At 45.6% G+C, this 20,466-nt stretch overlaps 2 protein-coding genes across 11 annotated transcripts in view; both read right to left on the reverse strand.

The window, feature by feature from the left end:
- Positions 1-1,811: 1,811 nt before the first annotated feature.
- On the reverse strand, positions 1,812-7,871 carry LOC136097744 (trafficking kinesin-binding protein 1-like). Its single transcript, XM_065830500.2, has 2 exons — positions 7,773-7,871; positions 1,812-4,448 (listed from the first exon to the last, which is right to left on the reverse strand). The coding sequence occupies exons 1-2, from the start codon at positions 7,853-7,855 to the stop codon at positions 3,659-3,661; spliced, it is 873 nt and encodes a 290-aa protein (XP_065686572.2). The 5' UTR covers positions 7,856-7,871; the 3' UTR covers positions 1,812-3,658.
- A 6,473-nt stretch (positions 7,872-14,344) lies between these two features.
- Positions 14,345-20,466, reverse strand: part of LOC136098503 (trafficking kinesin-binding protein 1) — a 132,766-nt gene continuing 126,644 nt past the window's right edge. For 4 of the 10 annotated variants that reach the window (XM_071804853.1, XM_065831975.2, XM_071804854.1 and 1 more), the window contains one exon: positions 14,346-17,174. In XM_071804853.1, the coding sequence (XP_071660954.1) occupies positions 16,385-17,174 (790 nt within the window). In that variant the 3' untranslated portion in view covers positions 14,346-16,384. Of the gene's footprint in view, positions 17,175-20,072; positions 20,162-20,466 lie in introns of all 10 variants that reach the window. The other 6 variants (XM_071804858.1, XM_071804859.1, XM_065831977.2 and 3 more) reach the window with 4 other exon arrangements.

The following is a 20,466-nucleotide window of genomic DNA, read 5'->3' on the forward strand; positions in this document are numbered from 1 at the left end:
GGGAGCACTGGGGTACCCCGCTCTGAGAAGCAGGGAGAAGCCAGCAGCTACTGCAGGCACAGCAAGAACCACCAGCAGAGGAGCAACCCCAACACACACAGCTTATAGAACATTGAGGACAGCAGGCTACCTGGTGCAAGGCAAGAGTCCACCCAGAACCAGCAAATGTTTGTGTTCGTGTACCAGCCTCAGCTCTCCCCTTCACATTGACACAGCACCTGGACGTGCCTTGCATCAGGCATCAGCCGTCCTCACAGCCGTTGTATGGCACTGCCTCATACTCATGCGAGCCCTCCAAAAGTTTATTTTGGCATTACTGGTCTCCAGTATTCTCTCAATAGCAAATATGTGATATAAATGGAATGATCAACAACTACCTGAAAGGAGGTTGTAGGATGGAGGGTGTTGGTCTCTTCTCCCAAGTAACAAGTGACAGGACAAGAGGAAATGGCCTCAAGTTGTAGCAGGGGACATTTAGATTGGATATTAGGAAAAAATTATTCACAGAAAGGGGACCAGGCTGCCCAGGGCAGTGGTGGAGTCACCATCCCTGGAGGTGTTTAATAAGCATTTAGATGAGGTTCTTAGGGACATCATTTAGTGCTAGAGTTAGGTTATGGTTGGACTCGATGATCCTTAGGGTCTCTTCCAACCTAAACGATTCTATCTACAACTATCAGAAAGGAGGATGTAGCATGGAGGGTGTTGGTCTCTTCTCCCAAGTAGCAAGTGATAGGACAAGAGGAAACGGCCTCAATTTGTGCCAAGTGAGGTTCAGATTAGATATTAAGAAACATTTCTTCACAGAAAGGGTTGTCAGTAGATGAGGCTCCCAGGGCCATGGCTAAGTGCTAGAGTTAGGTTACGGTTGGACTTGATCGTCTTAAGGTTCAAATTGATCCTATAATTTCCCACCCAACCTCACACACATCCCTCTCCTCTATGTATGAGTCGGTAAACCTTTCCATGATCTACTTACTGCCTGACTACCCCCTCCTCCAGGGAGCTCTTCTGTCAGTACTTAGTTCTCACCATGAGTGCACGATTTTTTGAGTTTCTCATTATCTGGTGTTTAATCAATGGGCTGTTCCACCCTCAGTAAAAAAGATGCAGCCAACAGCAGACCTTGCTTTCATCCCTCGACAGGATGTTTCCTCCTTACTCTGTACTTTCATATTCTGTCACTATAGTTTTTGCATCGTATTAGGCAGGAGAGTTCATACACAACACATCCAATTCTTCTTTTTGGAATTCAAAACAAAAATAAAAAACCCTCTGCGTTTACTTCTGTATTTTTATTTTGACCTTAGCTTCAGCAGTTGAGTGATCCTAACATGTCAAAACTCTTCAACTACTTCTGTAAGAATTCAAAAACCAAAGGCGGTGATGGTCTCTTATTTTGCTTTGACTGAAAGACAAAACAAGGGATCAAAGTGGAATATTTATCACCACAGAAGTACAGGAAGGAAGTTGAATAATACACAACAATGCAACTTTTCTGTTATTTTCTTGATATTAGTGAAGAAAAATTTTTATTTCATCTTTCTGATGTGTTACAATTGCTTTCTCCGGCGAGTGGACACCTCCTACTGCTTATTTAAAGGCTAAATAATACTTCCCAATTGCATGAATAATGTCTACACTGTAAGTTCTCATATGGTATTGCTTTCTTCCTCTGGGTATATAAAATGGTCCATCAAGTCCGTGACTTTTTTCAAAATCAACTGTTATTCTATCTCCTGTTTTAAGATACATTCAAATAAAAAGAGACTTAAATTTACTTGCAATAAGTGCACACATACAACAGCAAAGAGAGCTGATGACATTTTACTAAAACATTTTAAGTTCATAGAATAAATAGAAGTCTTCAAACACATGCAGTAACTGACTGATGTGTTCATTCTTTCTCAAAAAATATCCTTAGTGTCCATAGTACTACTGCAAGAACTACTTCATTCAGGAAAAACAACCCAACAAAAAAACCCCAAACACCCACCCATCTCTCGTCACAAAGACTAAAAGACAGTTTCATTTATGCAGGAAATTATCAGTGCTAATGATTTAGTAACAGTCTGGTACAAACAGCAGTTCATGGCAATTATGTGTAGTGTGATTACGGTAACAAACAGGGAGCTTGATTTAGATGCCACAGGAAATGCAAGGAAAAGAAAGTGGATGTTAAATCCTCCCCCCTTCGCTCTTCTCCATCCTCCCTTCAAAAAATTCTAGGTCTCAGCTCTAGGAGCAAGCTCCCTTTGGTCTGTTCCAGTTCCAGGATGTTTCAATTCTTTCTACAAGCACTCAGCAGAAGCTTGGGAGAAACAGAGAAGAAAAGCGCAACACAAATTAAGATCACCTGGCTGTAACTAAAGGTCGTGCGAGGTCTTATATTTCTTTTCCGAAAAAGTGGGGGTTAAAGGCTTGGTATTAGGAGGTGCTTTATCAGTTTAAAAGCATTGTCAGATACAGCATTTTCCGTCCTTTTACCTCTGCTAAGGTCCAACTTCAGATGAAAAAGGTTTCTCAGAAAAACGAAACCAGAAAATGGGTGGGGAATATTCCCACCCTGTTGACAAGGCCATGGTCCTCAGTGTGCACCAAACCTGAAGATCAGCATGAGGGCTGCAAGTTGCTCTTTCCAACTTGTACCGTTCCATTACTAAATGGTTTTTTGTGGTTCTCTGTGGAGGATTCAAGGACACACCCTCTCCTAATACTTTTTTTGCTACATGTTCTTTTATAACATTCTTTATCTGTCAATCTGTGCCACAACTTTGATTTCTAAGAAGTCACTGCCATGTTTTACCGCATGAGTTGTGAAAACTGTTTTCTTCGGGGGGCACTGACAAAGCCTGTTCCAGTGGCAGCAACACAGAGTAAAGCATCTTCCCTTCCACAATCCAGTGCAGCATCGAAAAACAAACAAAACAAAAAAGAAGTCGCACAGGGTGCAAGCGTGCCAAATGAAACGGCGGTGGGAGGAATATGTCAATATTCCAGGTACCCAGTAGGCCTGCTGACCTCTGCACAGCATTAGTTCAAGTTTAGCACCTCCAGAAGGAGGAGAATACAAAACAGGAAAAGAAAAACAAAAAAGTTCCATCCATTCAGGTATAACAGCCAGGCACTCCAATAACTCAGCTCAACGTACCTACAGAAGCAAAACTAGAACTACCGCATGTTAAACCGAGTGGTTTTTTCAGCATTTGACGAAGCACAAGCGCTCCCATGCTTCAAGTGATGCCATGTGAGGTCTCACAAAACACATTCGATAGCTTCCCATGCACCTTCAACTCAAGTTAGGCTAGCTACAGAGTTCATGTCTTCCTAGTCAAGTTACTTTTTGTTGGTTTTGTTATTTTTTTCAGTGCATCTTAAAGAAAACCTTTTGAGAAGGTTAGCAAGTTATCCTTAATAGAGAAATCATAACACAGAGCCTTTTGCACTCAATTGAACAGGAAAATAATCCAATTAGCCACAATAGATCTGGTACATATTTACAGATTTTATACAAAGTTTACACTTTTCTCCCATTAGGCACAAAGTTGATTTGTCAAACTCAAGAGGCAATGAAGGGATGGTGGGGAAAGGAAAGAGGATCGGAGAAAGAACCCCGAGTATTTTTATTTAAAAAGACTAGCTGTAAAAATAAAGTCCTTCATCGTAAGCTAGTTTGCTTCGGGAGCTTGGTTCCCATGAGGATCCCCGAAGTGAGAGACGTCGGGCCTTTCATCTGCATGCTGGAACCCACCATGGTGGGGAAGCTCCGATTCCTTCGGATGCCAGTGTTCAGCTGGATGGCACTGGTCACGGCGGGGCAGCCCAAAGGGAGACCGTCTGGCGCCAGGCCTCCAGGAACAAGGGCCCTCACTGGTCCTTGTGCCCCACAGAGAAGAGGTCCCTGGTCATCAGTTAAAGGAGGAGCTGACGTTTGCCCTGCACTCACGACTTTGGCGATACCAAACCTCTTGACTTTGTCCACGAGATTAAGGTTGGAAACAGACACGTCAGTCTGGCTCTCACTGTTCCTGATGTTCTTTTTGTTCCTCACCTCTTTCAAGATTGAACTAGCAGGCTTCGAAGCCAAGAAGTTGTCGTAAGGTGGGCTGGTGCACTTGAACTCAAAAGATGGAGGGGAGGAAGAAGGTGTCTGCATAGGTGAGTTGGGTGGAGTGGAAGGAATGATCGCCATTTTAGGGGGGTATGCGTTCAGGAGGGTGCCTTTGCTGGCTCTGTCCCAGCTCTGCGGATTGTACACTGCTGCTGAGATGCCCCTTTCCTTCAGCAGCCACACCAGCCCCAGAGACGTGCTCATCGTCGTTGTGGATTCCCGGAGGTTAGTGAAGGATTCGGCCAAGCTCAGACGCCGAGGAGTACAGGGAGTAGCCACTGGGGTGCCTTTCAAATTGCCAATGCTGCCACAAGCTGGAGCAGGTGCTGCGTTAAGGCTGAAAACAAAAGAGCAGGCAAATTATTCTCTACACTAGGGAATGAAAACGTACTACAAACCAGATTTTTTAACCCTGAACAGGGTCTTCTATCCATTTTGAGAGAACACTCACAGCTCCCAGGTCCTCGAAAACGTGATGACACGTGCAAAAAACACCGTCTCTTACAAAACTCATCTCTCTGCTTTGCATACTTCACCCCCAGTCTCATGGGATTAGTGCATTCCCCAACACCATCACATTTCTTCCGAGAAACTATTACATGGACAGGTTTGTGATCAACACCTTCTGTTTTCCTCCTTGATCTACTGGGTTGTCACAACTCCCAGTGGCTTCCACGAGACAAGGAAACCGGGGAGAAATTTCACGGATGGTATAAGCAAAGTATAAGCAAGATTTACTTTTTAGTGTCACTTGTGAGCACACAAAACCACTAGTCCTTCTAGTGGTGCTGGGTGACAGCAGAGAGAGCAGCAAGGGAGGAGGGGAACCTATTTGCTACAAAAGCAGTTGTAGCAAAGCTGCTGGAAGCTGCCACGGTCACCAACACGCACTTCTGTAAGGTCAAACCCTTCTTCTTCTCTTGTATTGGCTTTCATTTATGGGGAAAGGGATGGGGGAATCTGTCTTTTGATGGAGACGTGCAGTGGTGTGAGTAATCATCCAAAGAAACGAGAAAATACAGTCAAGCTCTTGGTTGTTAATTGGTCAACAGGTTACTGATAATTTAGCAGCAAACCAAATAGTACAAAGTGCCATTGTACTGTTAGTTAGGTAAAACATTATTTTCTATAGTTTGAAACGTGGCTAAATTGCTCTCCAATTCTAGGTCTTTCTTCTCAAAATAAACTCTGTACAGGCAGCTGACAAGAAAATATTAAATGGGCAATAATCTGCACATTTACAAGTGGCAGGCATTACATACTTATGTTTAGTGCCTACCTACTGCATTTTGTTTCCTTAAGCACACTACTGCTAGTTATTAGAGGCTGGGACTTCTTGAGGTGTATCAAATAACATTAATTCTGACTATTCTCTTCCCATAAGCTGATCATTTGAATGAAGACAGTTTCAACACAGCACCTACTTCCAAAGAATTGCAAACACAAAGAGGATGTGCCAAATCCCTTGTGCCACAATATGAGATCTCATGGACACTGAGCTTTGAGTGTTTCTGGCACTGCAGTGGCAACCTTAGAAAACTTGTTCCTTATAGGTCAGACCAGCTACAGCATGTTTATCTATGCAACTCTAAACTTACGTTGGATTCTCTGTACCGAGAAATGCACCGAAAAGCCACACTGAGACCCCAATGAATAAACTGTATCCTTTGTGCCCATAAGGACAAAAGGGCCTAAATGATGTCTTGACTGGAATTTGCAGTCTCATTTCACCTTACATCAATGAACTCTGGAAAGCCAAGACTCACTTAGACATCCTGGAATGTTTTGTTCTGAACCAGTTTCTGATGAGTTTCAAACTTTGTCCAAGGGTATACAGCACGCAGCTGACAGGAGCTAACGTAACACTATAAACATTTGTCCAGTGGTCTTCTAGAAATCAGCAGTACTTTAAGGCACATCTTTAATTAAGGAAATATTAGCCTGATGTTATGAAGTCTCAAGTCATGTATTCTTTCCATGGCTAAATAGGATCTCGCCAATATGGTCTCTAGAGAAATGCGGAACAACTTCCACCAAAAGCAAGTGAAACTGCCCAAGAATTTTTACCCTGCAGTTGCAATTCAACAAGAGTAATCCCATATATAGCCATCTGTGATCTGCACAGAAACACGTGTTTGAGAAAACTAGTATTAAGAGTGGCGTAATTGGAAAAGCAGCCTTGCTAAGTGGCTCTGGAAATGATCTTCTTGCACCCTCCAGTGTGCTGTGGCTGTCAGTGCATGTGGTAGGCGTGCTAAGCAAGTTCTCCTCAGGTCCTCTGCATTCTGCCCAGACTGAATCTGTGGCAGAGGAGAAGGGCTCCTCGTAGAAGAGCTCAGCAGGTCACACATGCCACTGCAGCAGCACACAGACACACACTCTGAAGACAAGGCTGAGCAGAAAGGAGACATTAGATCTCAGTTCTTCTCTTAAGCATGGATTAAAGCTGGACCTTCAGAGCTCTGATTTCAGCTCATGGCAAAACTAAAGAGCAATGACAGCCACTGATTTGCATCTCCCACACTGGCTAAGCACAGAAGTTCAGAAGTCTTGAAGAGCATGAGGGAGGAAAAATTAAGAGAACTTACTGTGTGAACTGACTTTCTACAGACTATGGCTAAGCACATTTTAGAAACCCAGCCACAGGGTGTTAATTATCAGGCTTCTAAGATGTCCCAGTCACAAGATGAAAACTACAGCATTCCAATGGCTTAACAACTCCAACAACTTCATTCTCTCCAGCTCCAGATTTCAGCTGCACAGATATTTAGATTAATATTTCCACTAATTTGTCAGCACTGGAACACACTACAGCACAATTTAAAACAACAACAACAAAGGACACCCCGGCAAGAAAGCAGTTATCTAGGTGTTGCTTTTTTTCTTTATTTGATCATTTTGGTATTGCTGTAACTGGGAAATGTTTTCCCCATCAAACTGATCAACACTGCAGAGCAGCCTGGACACACCACAGAACCAGACTCAAATTGGCGCCAGCAACTCAGCCCAGTGACAGTTTCAGAGTTCGATTGAGAAAAGAAACAAATCAATGAGCACCTCATGTAGCTGCATGAAACGTAGTCAGGTTAGAGCATCCCCTGGGTTAGAGGCTACTGCTACTGCCAACTGCTACTAGTAAGCCAGTTCATCAGTTTCAGCCTTGCTACTATGAACTCATTTTCAACAATTCCACCAAGGAACAAAGTAGATGGCTCCCTCCTTTGGATTAAGGTGTATTTCTTCCTCCATTCCTCATGTACTTCCTGGATTTCTTTACCTGCACATCCCTTCTTGTTCTGTACCAAAGATAAAGATTTTTTCCTCCCTGGAAAAATCTCATATTTTTTGTGACAAACCATATTCTGTGCATTCACACATGAGAACTACAACTAGTTTGGGACCAACGGTAGTTTGGATTTGGAAGCTAACTTAGTTATGTCTGATCCCACAAGACAAAATTTAAGATATTTTGGTTGGCTTCCTAAAGCTTTGCACATGCCTCTCAAATAAAATCAGGTTGAAGTAACGCAAAATGGGAGGAATATTTGGGGGTGTAATTCACCAATGTGGCTAACGCTTTTGCTTATGCCACTACTTAGTATTTCCCTGCAGGAAAAACACTGACAGAGCCGAAGGTTTTGCCACCACGGGAAACCCTTACCTTGGTGTGACTCGTGTGAGTTCATCAGAAGGGTGCAGAATGCGGCAGGTGGTGAAGGTGGAGGTGGAGTTGGTTTGTGACATGCACTTCCCAGGATGAGGTACTAAATTAAAAAAAAGCAAATTCTTTGCATTTTACACAGAAAAAGGGAAAACCAAACTTCTGTGTGCTGATAAGGCAGATGCAAAAAGTGATGAGGTACCTCGGACTGGATCAAGGCAAGAAAAGTGAAATACACAAGCTACAGAGTTCCAAAAAACACTTGTTCTCCAAAAGAAAACAAACACACCCAGGGCTCAAGGGCCAGTGCTAAAATGGTCTGCTGAAACTTCCCCATCATCACTAACACCACAGGTAAGTCTTGTTCAGCTATATTCATGGTGTATCCACTTGAAAAGACTGAGTTACACACCAAGCCCACGTGTTTGTAGTGAACAGTCAACAGTGCTAAAACTGAAAGAGCAACACCACCAACATATTTCACCTTGCTGGCTTATTTACTTGATATTGTGAAGTACATTTGAAAGTTCTGCTGACATCCACGAATCGTGGAATAAACAGAGCATTCCCCGCTGTGTGGTGAGCCGGGCATTCATTTGGGAGGGGACAAGGAAAGTCCCCTAAACGGAGCAGAAGATGATCCTAAGCAGGAGAAAGCATCAGAGCAGCCCAGCCCCAGAGTGTGGAAAGGGAACGGGTCACTCCCAAGCATGGCAGAAGCAGCCTGAGTCAGGTATTGCCTGCCAGCACGGAGAGAAGTGGGGAGATAGTGCCCAGCCTGGGCACAAAGCAGGGCAGCGAGCCCCACGCTTGTGAGCAGCCAGGGATCCCCACCTGTGCAAAACTGGGGACTCTGACCAGACAGCACCCTCACAGCCGGTCCTGCCTGCTGGCTCCAAAGGGTCTTTGGCTTGCATTTCCCTCCTGCACCCCAGGTAACCCCCCCTGTGGCTCCTGGGTCTGCTTCAGCAGCTGGTTGTCACACCTAAGGAATTCCCTGAACTGGAAAAGGAGGTTATTTTGCCTCGCATAATTCACAGAATTTCTGAATAGGTGCATTAATAAGAAACAGAATGCATTTTTGACATCCTGAAGAGTAGGTGCTCACCCAAAGACACAGGTATCTCTGGAGCAACTTTTGCAGCAGTTAATAGTCAAAAACAATGCATAGAAAATAATACCTAGGAAATATTTGTACTAAACTAGAATGCTACCAATATCAGGGAGACTTGGGAAAAAAACCATAGCAAAATTATTATACCAAGGGAATAATAGCATTGTGAGGAGTTATTCCAAACAGCAGCTGGGAGACCAGACAACACTGCAGGAACCTGCAAGGAAAGGGAGACTTCAGCAAACGGTAACAGTGAATTTTATTCTGTAGTAACACCAAAACTCTCATTTTGGTAGATCACATCTTGAAAACATGCAGTTGCTTTTCTTCGTGCATTTCTCCTCCTCTCAAGCTCTGTCCAGCCAAGCAGTTTCCAAGCCCCCAAGTCTGGCATTTTTTGGTTTCTTTCCAAACATCATGAGTCTCTAAACACCTGAATTGTCTCTCAGTTTCGAATATTGCAGACAGGAAAACAGTCCAGAGTGCCCATTACTTTCCAAAACTTTCAACAATTTTATTATTTTATTTTATTTTATTTTAATTTATTTATTTATTTATCTATTTATCTGAGGAAAACACAAATTTAACTGAAAAGACAAACATTTCCTACCAAAGTAATACTTCTTTTAAAGTGAGTTGGAAGAAAACTCCGTTTCTGATTCACTTTCCTTTAACGACAGGAACATTCCAACAACATTTCCAGGGTTTCTATCCCGGGCTCATTTGTTGAAGGATGCAATCTTGTAACGCTGCAGAGGTGTTGGCAGTGGGTGATGTTACAAATGCAGCCAGATTGCTGGAGAACGCTCTCCTGGCTGGAGCCCTCAGGCCTGGCTCAGAGCTCGTCGTGCAGATATCGAGGCCTGAGAGAGCACAACGATGCTGCGCTAGACTGCGCTGTTCTCTTCTGCACCTTCAAATGAGTCGAATAAAGGTGTGACTATTTGACTGAAATGCCACAAGGCTTTTAGCTCCAATTTCAAGGACACAGAACACAAAGGAGACAAGTGGAAACAGCATTGTGCTTTATTTTTTTGCAGCCTGGCAAAGGCAAGCCACAGAGCTGCAAGAGCAGCAGCAGGAAGACAGGCCAAGCCGTCCTATTCCCTGAAGAATCAGAACGTGAAGAATGAGGATCAGGACCCACCACACACAAAAGAAGAAGAAGAGAAGTTGTGTGGTACCATGGGTTCTTTTCCAAAGCGTGACACGCAGCAATGACAAGCAGATCTTTGGAGTTGTGAAACTTGCTCCGCCGCTGGGCTTCTTGGCCTGGGATGCATGACAAGCGCTCTCATCCCTGCCTGGCGCTCGTGTTGCCCGCAGGGAGAGCTGACAAGTGGCAGCTGAGGATGGTGCAGCGAACCTGAAGCCCCTTCAAGCACGGGCTGCTCTGGCCAAGCAAGAAGCCCTGGGGAAATGGAGCCCAGGGAAGAGCAGAGCTGGCTCCCTGGCTCCTGCTGCAAACTTGCCCTGGGCAAGAGATATCAAAAGATCCACAACACCAGCGGTGCCTTGGAGGTGCAAGAGCAGCGGGCAGGAACTGAGGGCAAAAGGGCTCAGAGGAGCCCTGAACAGGGGCTGTGCTCAATGCGACAGAGGTTGAGAAGCAACACCCGGGAGCACCCTCGGGGCCCGCCCTGGGAGGCCGTGGAGACCCCCGGGAGCACCCTTGGAGCTCAAACCTGGGGGCTTTGATGGACCCCGGGAGCAGCCTAGGGGCTCAACCTGGGAGTCCGTGGAGGACGTCTGGGAGCACCCTCGGAGCTCAACCTGGGAGGCCATGGTGGACCCCGGGAGCACCCTGGGGGCTCAACCTGGGAGTCCAAGAAGTTCCTCCCCCCGGATGCGGGGCACGAGGGCCACCTTCGTGGAGCAGGAGCAGCAGGCACCCAGCCACAACGGCCCAAAGGTGGCCCAGGGCCGAGGAGCCGTGCTCACTGCTGCAGGGGAAGGCAAAAAACCCACGGAGACACTGATACTCACGTGGGGAAAAAAAGCCTTCCTCCCCCAGCTGCAGGACACGAGAGGCCATCTTCGTGGTGCATGAGCAGCAGGCAGGAACCGAGCCAAAAGGGACCAGAGGAGCTCTGCAAAGTGGTCATGCTCCATGCTGCAGAGGAAGGCAAAAAACCCCCGGGGACCAGGGCCAATCTGCCCCGGGGGAAAAAATTCCTTCCTGACCCCAGTGCTGGCGATCGGCTGTTCCCTGAGCATGGGAGCAAGACCTGGCTCCTTGGCCCACAGGCTGGTCGTGCTGCCCAGGAGATGCCCAAGCTCTATTCTCCCTTGACCTGAAGCCCTCTCAGGGGCTTCCAAGAGCTCCCACTTCTTATGGCTGCTGACTCTGCCTTCCAGAGGGATGAGGATGCTGAGCTCTGCAGTGCTCCTCAAGAAAGCATTCCCTTGGTCTTGCCACTACTAGCCAGCCCACAAGGATTTCTGTCCCCCAAATAAGCTTGGAAGGTGGCCCTGCCAGGAGTTTGCCTTGCAGTGGAGAACCTCCAGCAGCCTCTTCCAGGACTTCCTCCATCTGTCCCCATCAAGAGGTGCCACCAGCTCCTCAAGGACTTCTTGCTTGTCTGTGTGCTGCCCCCAGCCCAGCTCTGGCAGAGCGAGGCTGTGCCCTCCTCTACTGCCCCAGAGCATTGTGACCTCAGCGTTGCTGGGTGGTGGCCCAGTGACATGGGGATGACAGAGCCAAACATGTGCAGCCCTGCCCACCACAGCCCCGCCCACCACAGCCCCGCCCAGCACCCTTTGCAGGAAGCCTTAGGGCTACTGCTGGCCCCGAGGCAGTCCCGGTGCCCAGGAGGCCCAGGGGACTGTCCCTGCCCTTGGTGGCCGTGCGCTGGGCCCAGCTGCTGGGCGTCTCTGACGCTTCCTCTGCCGCCTGGTTCCCCAGGAAAAACCTCCCGCTGTTCCTCTTGTCTTGGGTTGTGGCAGAAGCCAGCTGTGCTCCCCCAGTGACTATTGCCTGTCTGAACCAGAGCTTACATCCGTGAGGCCCCACAGCAAGGGGCACCAGGTTCACAAAGACTTTTCTGAGGGGATAAGAGGGGCTGGTTTCAGCAGCCGCAACCTGGTGGAATGTCAAAGTTTAACCAGAGCCATAGGCTGGGCTGCACGGTGCCAACAGAGCACTATGGGAATGAGACAGGCTTTGAGAAACAAGTGAGCAGAGGTGACAGTGGTGTGGTGGAATGATCGCTCATGTTCAAAACTAGAACATTTGGATCTATTCCCAAGGCACAGCCAGGCAGATGATGAGGTTTGTGGGGGTTCTTACCTGTAACTGCCCTTCTCCAGCAGGACAGAGGCATCTTTCATTGCTTGGCACACATTAAACAGGTTTACACCACATGGCTGCTCACAAGAGTCGCAGGCAAGAGGAGCCTCATGGCCCGTCCGTCATGCTGGAAAATTGCTGTTCACCTAGCTGGCACCGGAGATGCGTATCTCCGAAGTGAACAAACCTAGCACCACATGCATCCTTCTGGATACTTTTTTAAAAGTCAGAAAATAACAATACAGCACAAACAACAAAACCTATGTCCTTATTCCTTCCACAGCCAAAGCTTTAGATCACTGCAGGAGCATCCATGCTCAGCAGCAAGCATAGGTTAGAGGGGAAAAAAGCTATTAATTTTGGAAGGAGAAAAGACACAACAAGGAGACAGCCAAAAAAAGACGCCTCCTGTATTATACAAAACTCACCCAGGACCCTGAGTGTCACCACAGCCCCAGTGCAGCTCAGCCAGAAGTGGCAGCAGGTGAGAGGGCTGTGCAAATGACAGCCAGCCCTCTTCCAAAACGAGGAGCAGACAGGGAGGCAAACCCAGGCCAGGGTTACATGCAGACAGGGCTGCCGGTGTGGGAGAGAGCAGAGCAAGAAGTGAGCAGAGCGCTGCGGAACTGCAACGCTGGCAGCATCACCAGGGATTTTTCAGCTGATCCTTGGCCACGCAGGCTGGGGGCTGATCTGCAGCTCCCAAGAGCTCTCTGAGCTGTGGAAAGCACTGGGGAGCACTGGGGTACCCCGCTCTGAGAAGCAGGGAGAAGCCAGCAGCTACTGCAGGCACAGCAAGAACCGCCAGCAGAGGAGCAACCCCACCACACACAGCTTATAGAAAATTGAGGACAGCAGGCTACCTGGTGTAAGGCAAGAGTCAACCCAGAACCAGCAAATGTTTGTGTTCGTGTACCAGCCTCAGCTCTCCCCTTCACATTGACACAGCACCTGGACGTGCCTTGCATCAGGCATCAGCCGTCCTCACAGCCGTTGTATGGCACTGCCTCATACTCATGCGAGCCCTCCAAAAGTTTATTTTGGCATTACTGGTCTCCAGTATTCTCCCAATAGCAAATATGTGATATAAATGGAATGATCAACAACTACCTGAAAGGAGGTTGTAGTATGGAGGGTGTTGGTCTCTTCTCCCAAGTAACAAGTGACAGGACAAGAGGAAATGGCCTCAAGTTGTGCCAGGGGACATTTAGATTGGATATTAGGAAAAAATTATTCACAGAAAGGGGTGTCAGGCATCGGAACAGGCTGCCCAGGGCAGTGGTGGAGTCACCATCCCTGGAGGTGTTTAATAAGCATTTAGATGAGGTTCTTAGGGACATCATTTAGTGCTAGATTTAGGTTATGGTTGGACTCGATGATCCTTAGGGTCTCTTCCAACCTAAACGATTCTATCTACAACTATCAGAAAGGAGGATGTAGCATGGAGGGTGTTGGTCTCTTCTCCCAAGAGACCAAGTGATAGGACAAGAGGAAACGGCCTCAATTTGTGCCAAGTGAGGTTCAGATTAGATATTAAGAAACATTTCTTCACAGAAAGGGTTGTCAGTAGATGAGGCTCCCAGGGCCATGGCTAAGTGCTACAGTTCGGTTACGGTTGGACTTGATCGTCTTAAGGTTCAAATTGATCCTATAATTTCCCACCCAACCTCACACACATCCCTCTCCTCTATGTATGAGTCGGTAAACCTTTCCATGATCTACTTACTGCCTGACTACCCCCTCCTCCAGGGAGCTCTTCTGTCAGTACTTAGTTCTCACCATGAGTGCACGATTTTTTGAGTTTCTCATTATCTGGTGTTTAATCAATGGGCTGTTCCACCCTCAGTAAAAAAGATGCAGCCAACAGCAGACCTTGCTTTCATCCCTCGACAGGATGTTTCCTCCTTACTCTGTACTTTCATATTCTGTCACTATAGTTTTTGCATCGTATTAGGCAGGAGAGTTCATACACAACACATCCAATTCTTCTTTTTGGATCACCACAGAAGTACAGGAAGGAAGTTGAATAATACACAACAATGCAACTTTTCTGTTATTTTATTGATATTAGTGAAGAAAAATTTTTATTTCATCTTTCTGATGTGTTACAATTGCTTTCTCCGGCGAGTGGACACCTCCTACTGCTTATTTAAAGGCTAAATAATACTTCCCAATTGCATGAATAATGTCTACACTGTAAGTTCTCATATGGTATTGCTTTCTTCCTCTGGGTATATAAAATGGTCCATCAAGTCCGTGACTTTTTTCAGAATCAACTGTTATTCTATCTCCTGTTTTAAGATACATTCAAATAAAAAGAGACTTAAATTTACTTGCAATAAGTGCACACATACAACAGCAAAGAGAGCTGATGACATTTTACTAAAACATTTTAAGTTCATAGAATAAATAGAAGTCTTCAAACACATGCAGTAACTGACTGATGTGTTCATTCTTTCTCAAAAAATATCCTTAGTGTCCATAGTACTACTGCAAGAACTACTTCATTCAGGAAAAACAATCCAACAAAAAAACCCCAAACACCCACCCATCTCTCGTCACAAAGACTAAAAGACAGTTTCATTTATGCAGGAAATTCTCAGTGCTAATGATTTAGTAACAGTCTGGTACAAACAGCAGTTCATGGCAATTATGTGTAGTGTGATTACGGTAACAAACAGGGAGCTTGATTTAGGTGCCACAGGAAATGCAAGGAAAAGAAAGTGGATGTTAAATCCTCCCCCCTTCGCTCTTCTCCATCCTCCCTTCAAAAAATTCTAGGTCTCAGCTCTAGGAGCAAGCTCCCTTTGGTCTGTTCCAGTTCCAGGATGTTTCAATTCTTTCTACAAGCACTCAGCAGAAGTTTGGGAGAAACAGAGAAGAAAAGCGCAACACAAATTAAGATCACCTGGCTGTAACTAAAGGTCGTGCGAGGTCTTTTATTTCTTTTCCGAAAAAGTGGGGGTTAAAGGCTTGGTATTAGGAGGTGCTTTATCAGTTTAAAAGCATTGTGAGATACAGCATTTTCCATCCTTTTACCTCTGCTAAGGTCCAACTTCAGATGAAAAAGGTTTCTCAGAAAAACGAAACCAGAAAATGGGTGGGGAATATTCCCACCCTGTTGACAAGGCCATGGTCCTCAGTGTGCACCAAACCTGAAGATCAGCATGAGGGCTGCAAGTTGCTCTTTCCAACTTGTACCGTTCCATTACTAAATGGTTTTTTGTGGTTCTCTGTGGAGGATTCAAGGACACACCCTCTCCTAATACTTTTTTTGCTACCTGTTCTTTTATAACATTCTTTATCTGTCAATCTGTGCCACAACTTTGATTTCTAAGAAGTCACTGCCATGTTTTACCGCATGAGTTGTGAAAACTGTTTTCTTCGGGGGGCACTGACAAAGCCTGTTCCAGTGGCAGCAACACAGAGTAAAGCATCTTCCCTTCCACAATCCAGTGCAGCATCGAAAAACAAACAAAACAAAAAGAAGTCGCACAGGGTGCAAGCGTGCCAAATGAAACGGCGGTGGGAGGAATATGTCAATATTCCAGGTACCCAGTAGGCCTGCTGACCTCCGCACAGCATTAGTTCAAGTTTAGCACCTCCAGAAGGAGGAGAATACAAAACAGGAAAAGAAAAACAAAAAAGTTTCATCCATTCAGGTATAATAGCCAGGCACTCCAATAACTCAGCTCAACGTACCTACAGAAGCAAAACTAGAACTACCGCATGTTAAACCGAGTGGTTTTTTCAGCATTTGACGAAGCACAAGCGCTCCCATGCTTCAAGTGATGCCATGTGAGGTCTCACAAAACACATTCGATAGCTTCCCATGCACCTTCAACTCAAGTTAGGCTAGCTACAGAGTTCATGTCTTCCTAGTCAAGTTACTTTTTGTTGGTTTTGTTATTTTTTTCAGTGCATCTTAAAGAAAACCTTTTGAGAAGGTTAGCAAGTTATCCTTAATAGAGAAATCATAACACAGAGCCTTTTGCACTCAATTGAACAGGAAAATAATCCAATTAGTCACAATAGATCTGGTACATATTTACAGATTTTATACAAAGTTTACACTTTTCTCCCATTAGGCACAAAGTTGATTTGTCAAACTCAAGAGGCAATGAAGGGATGGTGGGGAAAGGAAAGAGGATCGGAGAAAGAACCCCGAGTATTTTTATTTAAAAAGACTAGCTGTAAAAATAAAGTCCTTCATCGTAAGCTAGTTTGCTTCGGGAGCTTGGTTCCCATGAGGATCCCCGAAGTGAGAGACGTCGGGCCTTTCATCTGCATGCTGGAACCCACCATGGTGGGGAAGCTCCGATTCCTTCGGATGCCAGTGTTCAGCTGGATGGCACTGGTCACGGCGGGGCAGCCCAAAGGGAGACCGTCTGGCGCCAGGCCTCCAGGAACAAGGGCCCTCACTGGTCCTTGTGCCCCACAGAGAAGAGGTCCCTGGTCATCAGTTAAAGGAGGAGCTGACGTTTGCCCTGCACTCACGACTTTGGCGATACCAAACCTCTTGACTTTGTCCACGAGATTAAGGTTGGAAACAGACACGTCAGTCTGGCTCTCGCTGTTCCTGATGTTCTTTTTGTTCCTCACCTCTTTCAAGATTGAACTAGCAGGCTTCGAAGCCAAGAAGTTGTCGTAAGGTGGGCTGGTGCACTTGAACTCAAAAGATGGAGGGGAGGAAGAAGGTGTCTGCATAGGTGAGTTGGGTGGAGTGGAAGGAATGATCGCCATTTTAGGGGGGTATGCGTTCAGGAGGGTGCCTTTGCTGGCTCTGTCCCAGCTCTGCGGATTGTACACTGCTGCTGAGATGCCCCTTTCCTTCAGCAGCCACACCAGCCCCAGAGACGTGCTCATCGTCGTTGTGGATTCCCGGAGGTTAGTGAAGGATTCGGCCAAGCTCAGACGCCGAGGAGTACAGGGAGTAGCCACTGGGGTGCCTTTCAAATTGCCAATGCTGCCACAAGCTGGAGCAGGTGCTGCGTTAAGGCTGAAAACAAAAGAGCAGGCAAATTATTCTCTACACTAGGGAATGAAAACGTATTACAAACCAGATTTTTTAACCCTGAACAGGGTCTTCTGTCCATTTTGAGAGAAAACTCACAGCTCCCAGGTCCTCGAAAACGTGATGACACGTGCAAAAAACACCATCTCTTACAAAACTCATCTCTCTGCTTTGCATACTTCACCCTCCAGTCTCATGGGATTAGTGCATTCCCCAACACCATCACATTTCTTCCGAGAAACTATTACATGGACAGGTTTGTGATCAACACCTTCTGTTTTCCTCCTTGATCTACTGGGTTGTCACAACTCCCAGTGGCTTCCATGAGACAAGGAAACCGGGGAGAAATTTCACGGATGGTATAAGCAAAGTATAAGCAAGATTTACTTTTTAGTGTCACTTGTGAGCACACAAAACCACTAGTCCTTCTAGTGGTGCTGGGTGACAGCAGAGAGAGCAGCAAGGGAGGAGGGGAACCTATTTGCTACAAAAGCAGTTGTAGCAAAGCTGCTGGAAGCTGCCACGGTCACCAACACGCACTTCTGTAAGGTCAAACCCTTCTTCTTCTCTTGTATTGGCTTTCATTTATGGAAAAGGGATGGGGGAATCTGTCTTTTGATGGAGACGTGCAGTGGTGTGAGTAATCATCAAAAGAAATGAGAAAATACAGTCAAGCTCTTGGTTGTTAATTGGTCAACAGGTTACTGATAATTTAGCAGCAAACCAAATAGTACAAAGTGCCATTCTACTGTTAATTAGGTAAAACATTATTTTCTATAGTTTGAAACGTGGCTAAATTGCTCTCCAATTCTAGTTCTTTCTTCTCAAAATAAACTCTGTACAGGCAGCTGACAAGAAAATATTAAATGGGCAATAATCTGCACATTTACAAGTGGCAGGCATTACATACTTATGTTTAGTGCCTACCTACTGCATTTTGTTTCCTTAAGCACACTACTGCTAGTTATTAGAGGCTGGGACTTCTTGAGGTGTATCAAATAACATTAATTCTGACTATTCTCTTCCCATAAGCTGATCATTTGAATGAAGACAGTTTCAACACAGCACCTACTTCCAAAGAATTGCAAGCACAAAGAGGATGTGCCAAATCCCTTGTGCCACGATATGAGATCTCATGGACACTGAGCTTTGAGTGTTTCTGGCACTGCAGTGGCAACCTTAGAAAACTTGTTCCTTATAGGTCAGACCAGCTACAGCATGTTTATCTATGCAACTCTAAACTTACGTTGGATTCTCTGTACCGAGAAATGCACCGAAAAGCCACACTGAGACCCCAATGAATAAACTGTATCCTTTGTGCCCATAAGGACAAAAGGGCCTAAATGATGTCTTGACTGGAATTTGCAGTCTCATTTCACCTTACATCAATGAACTCTGGAAAGCCAAGACTCACTTAGACATCCTGGAATGTTTTGTTCTGAACCAGTTTCTGATGAGTTTCAAACTTTGTCTAAGGGTATACAGCACGCAGCTGACAGGAGCTAACATAACACTATAAACATTTGTCCAGTGGTCTTCTAGAAATCAGCAGTACTTTAAGGCACATCTTTAATTAAGGAAATATTAGCCTGATGTTATGAAGTCTCAAGTCATGTATTCTTTCCATGGCTAAATAGGATCTCGCCAATATGGTCTCTAGAGAAATGCGGAACAACTTCCACCAAAAGCAAGTGAAACTGCCCAAGAATTTTTACCCTGCAGTTGCAATTCAACAAGAGTAATCCCATATATAGCCATCTGTGATCTGCACAGAAACACGTGTTTGAGAAAACTAGGATTAAGAGTGGTGTAACTGGAAAAGCAGCCTTGCTAAGTGGCTCTGGAAATGATCTTCTTGCACCCTCCAGTGTGCTGTGGCTGTCAGTGCATGTGGTAGGTGTGCTAAGCAAGTTCTCCTCAGGTCCTCTGCATTCTGCCCAGACTGAATCTGTGGCAGAGGAGAAGGGCTCCTCGTAGAAGAGCTCAGCAGGTCACACATGCCACTGCAGCAGTGCACAGACACACACTCTGAAGACAAGGCTGAGCAGAAAGGAGACGTTAGATCTCAGTTCTTCTCTTAAGCATGGATTAAAGCTGGACCTTCAGAGCTCTGATTTCAGCTCATGGCAAAACTAAAGAGCAGTGACAGCCACTGATTTGCATCTCCCACACTGGCTAAGCACAGAAGTTCAGAAGTCTTGAAGAGCATGAGGGAGGAAAAATTAAGAGAACTTACTGTGTGAACTGACTTTCTACAGGCTATGGCTAAGCACATTTTAGAAACCCAGCCACAGGGTGTTAATTATCAGGCTTCTAAGATGTCCCAGTCACAAGATGAAAACTACAGCATTCCAATGGCTTAACAACTCCAACAACTTCATTCTCTCCAGCTCCAGATTTCAGCTGCACAGATATTTAGATTAATATTTCCACTAATTTGTCAGCACTGGTACACACTACAGCACAATTTAAAACAACAACAACAACAAAGGACACCCCGGCAAGAAAGCAGTTATCTAGGTGTTGCTTTTTTTCTTTATTTGATCATTTTGGTATTGCTGTAACTGGGAAATATTTTCCCCATCAAAATGATCAACACTGCAGAGCAGCCTGGACACACCACAGAAACAGACTCAAATTGGCCCCAGCAACTCAGCCCAGTGACAGTTTCAGAGTTCGATTGAGAAAAGAAACAAATCAATGAGCTCCTCATGTAGCTGCATGAAACGTAGTCAGGTTAGAGCATCCCCTGGGTTAGAGGCTAGGTTAAAACGCAACCAGGTAGATAAATACCAAAACTCTTGGGGTTAGCTGGTGCCACACACACTCGCATTCCTTGCACGTGACCCCGCCAACACAGATGCTGCTGGCAGCGTTGCTCACCCCCTGCCACGCTGGGTCACAGTCTCTGCCCTATACCTCCTCTCAGCATAACGAGACATAATGCAGTTTCCTCGTCCTCCTCACATGACCTGTGAAGAACCGTTTGTAGTTGGTAAGGAGGAGCTCCTTAAACACATCTGCTGAAAAAATCATATTGTTTGTTTTGCTCTTTTGTCCTCCTGAATGATGAATTTTGGCCTAAGGTGCCTGAAAATGTACTGAATTTAGCTGTCACTTATAGCTAACTTGTTAGATTTAGTAACCAACACAATCAAGGAGCTTATTGTGGCCACAATTAACAGCAGTTGAACATTGAGAAAATTAAACAGAACTGCAGGATATAAAACAATCTCTTCAGTAACAGTGCTGAAGGGAAAAGACGACCAAAGAGAGT

The sequence above is a fragment of the Patagioenas fasciata genome, chromosome 2 (assembly GCF_037038585.1).
Source record: "Patagioenas fasciata isolate bPatFas1 chromosome 2, bPatFas1.hap1, whole genome shotgun sequence".
Taxonomy (NCBI): Eukaryota; Metazoa; Chordata; class Aves; order Columbiformes; family Columbidae; genus Patagioenas; species Patagioenas fasciata.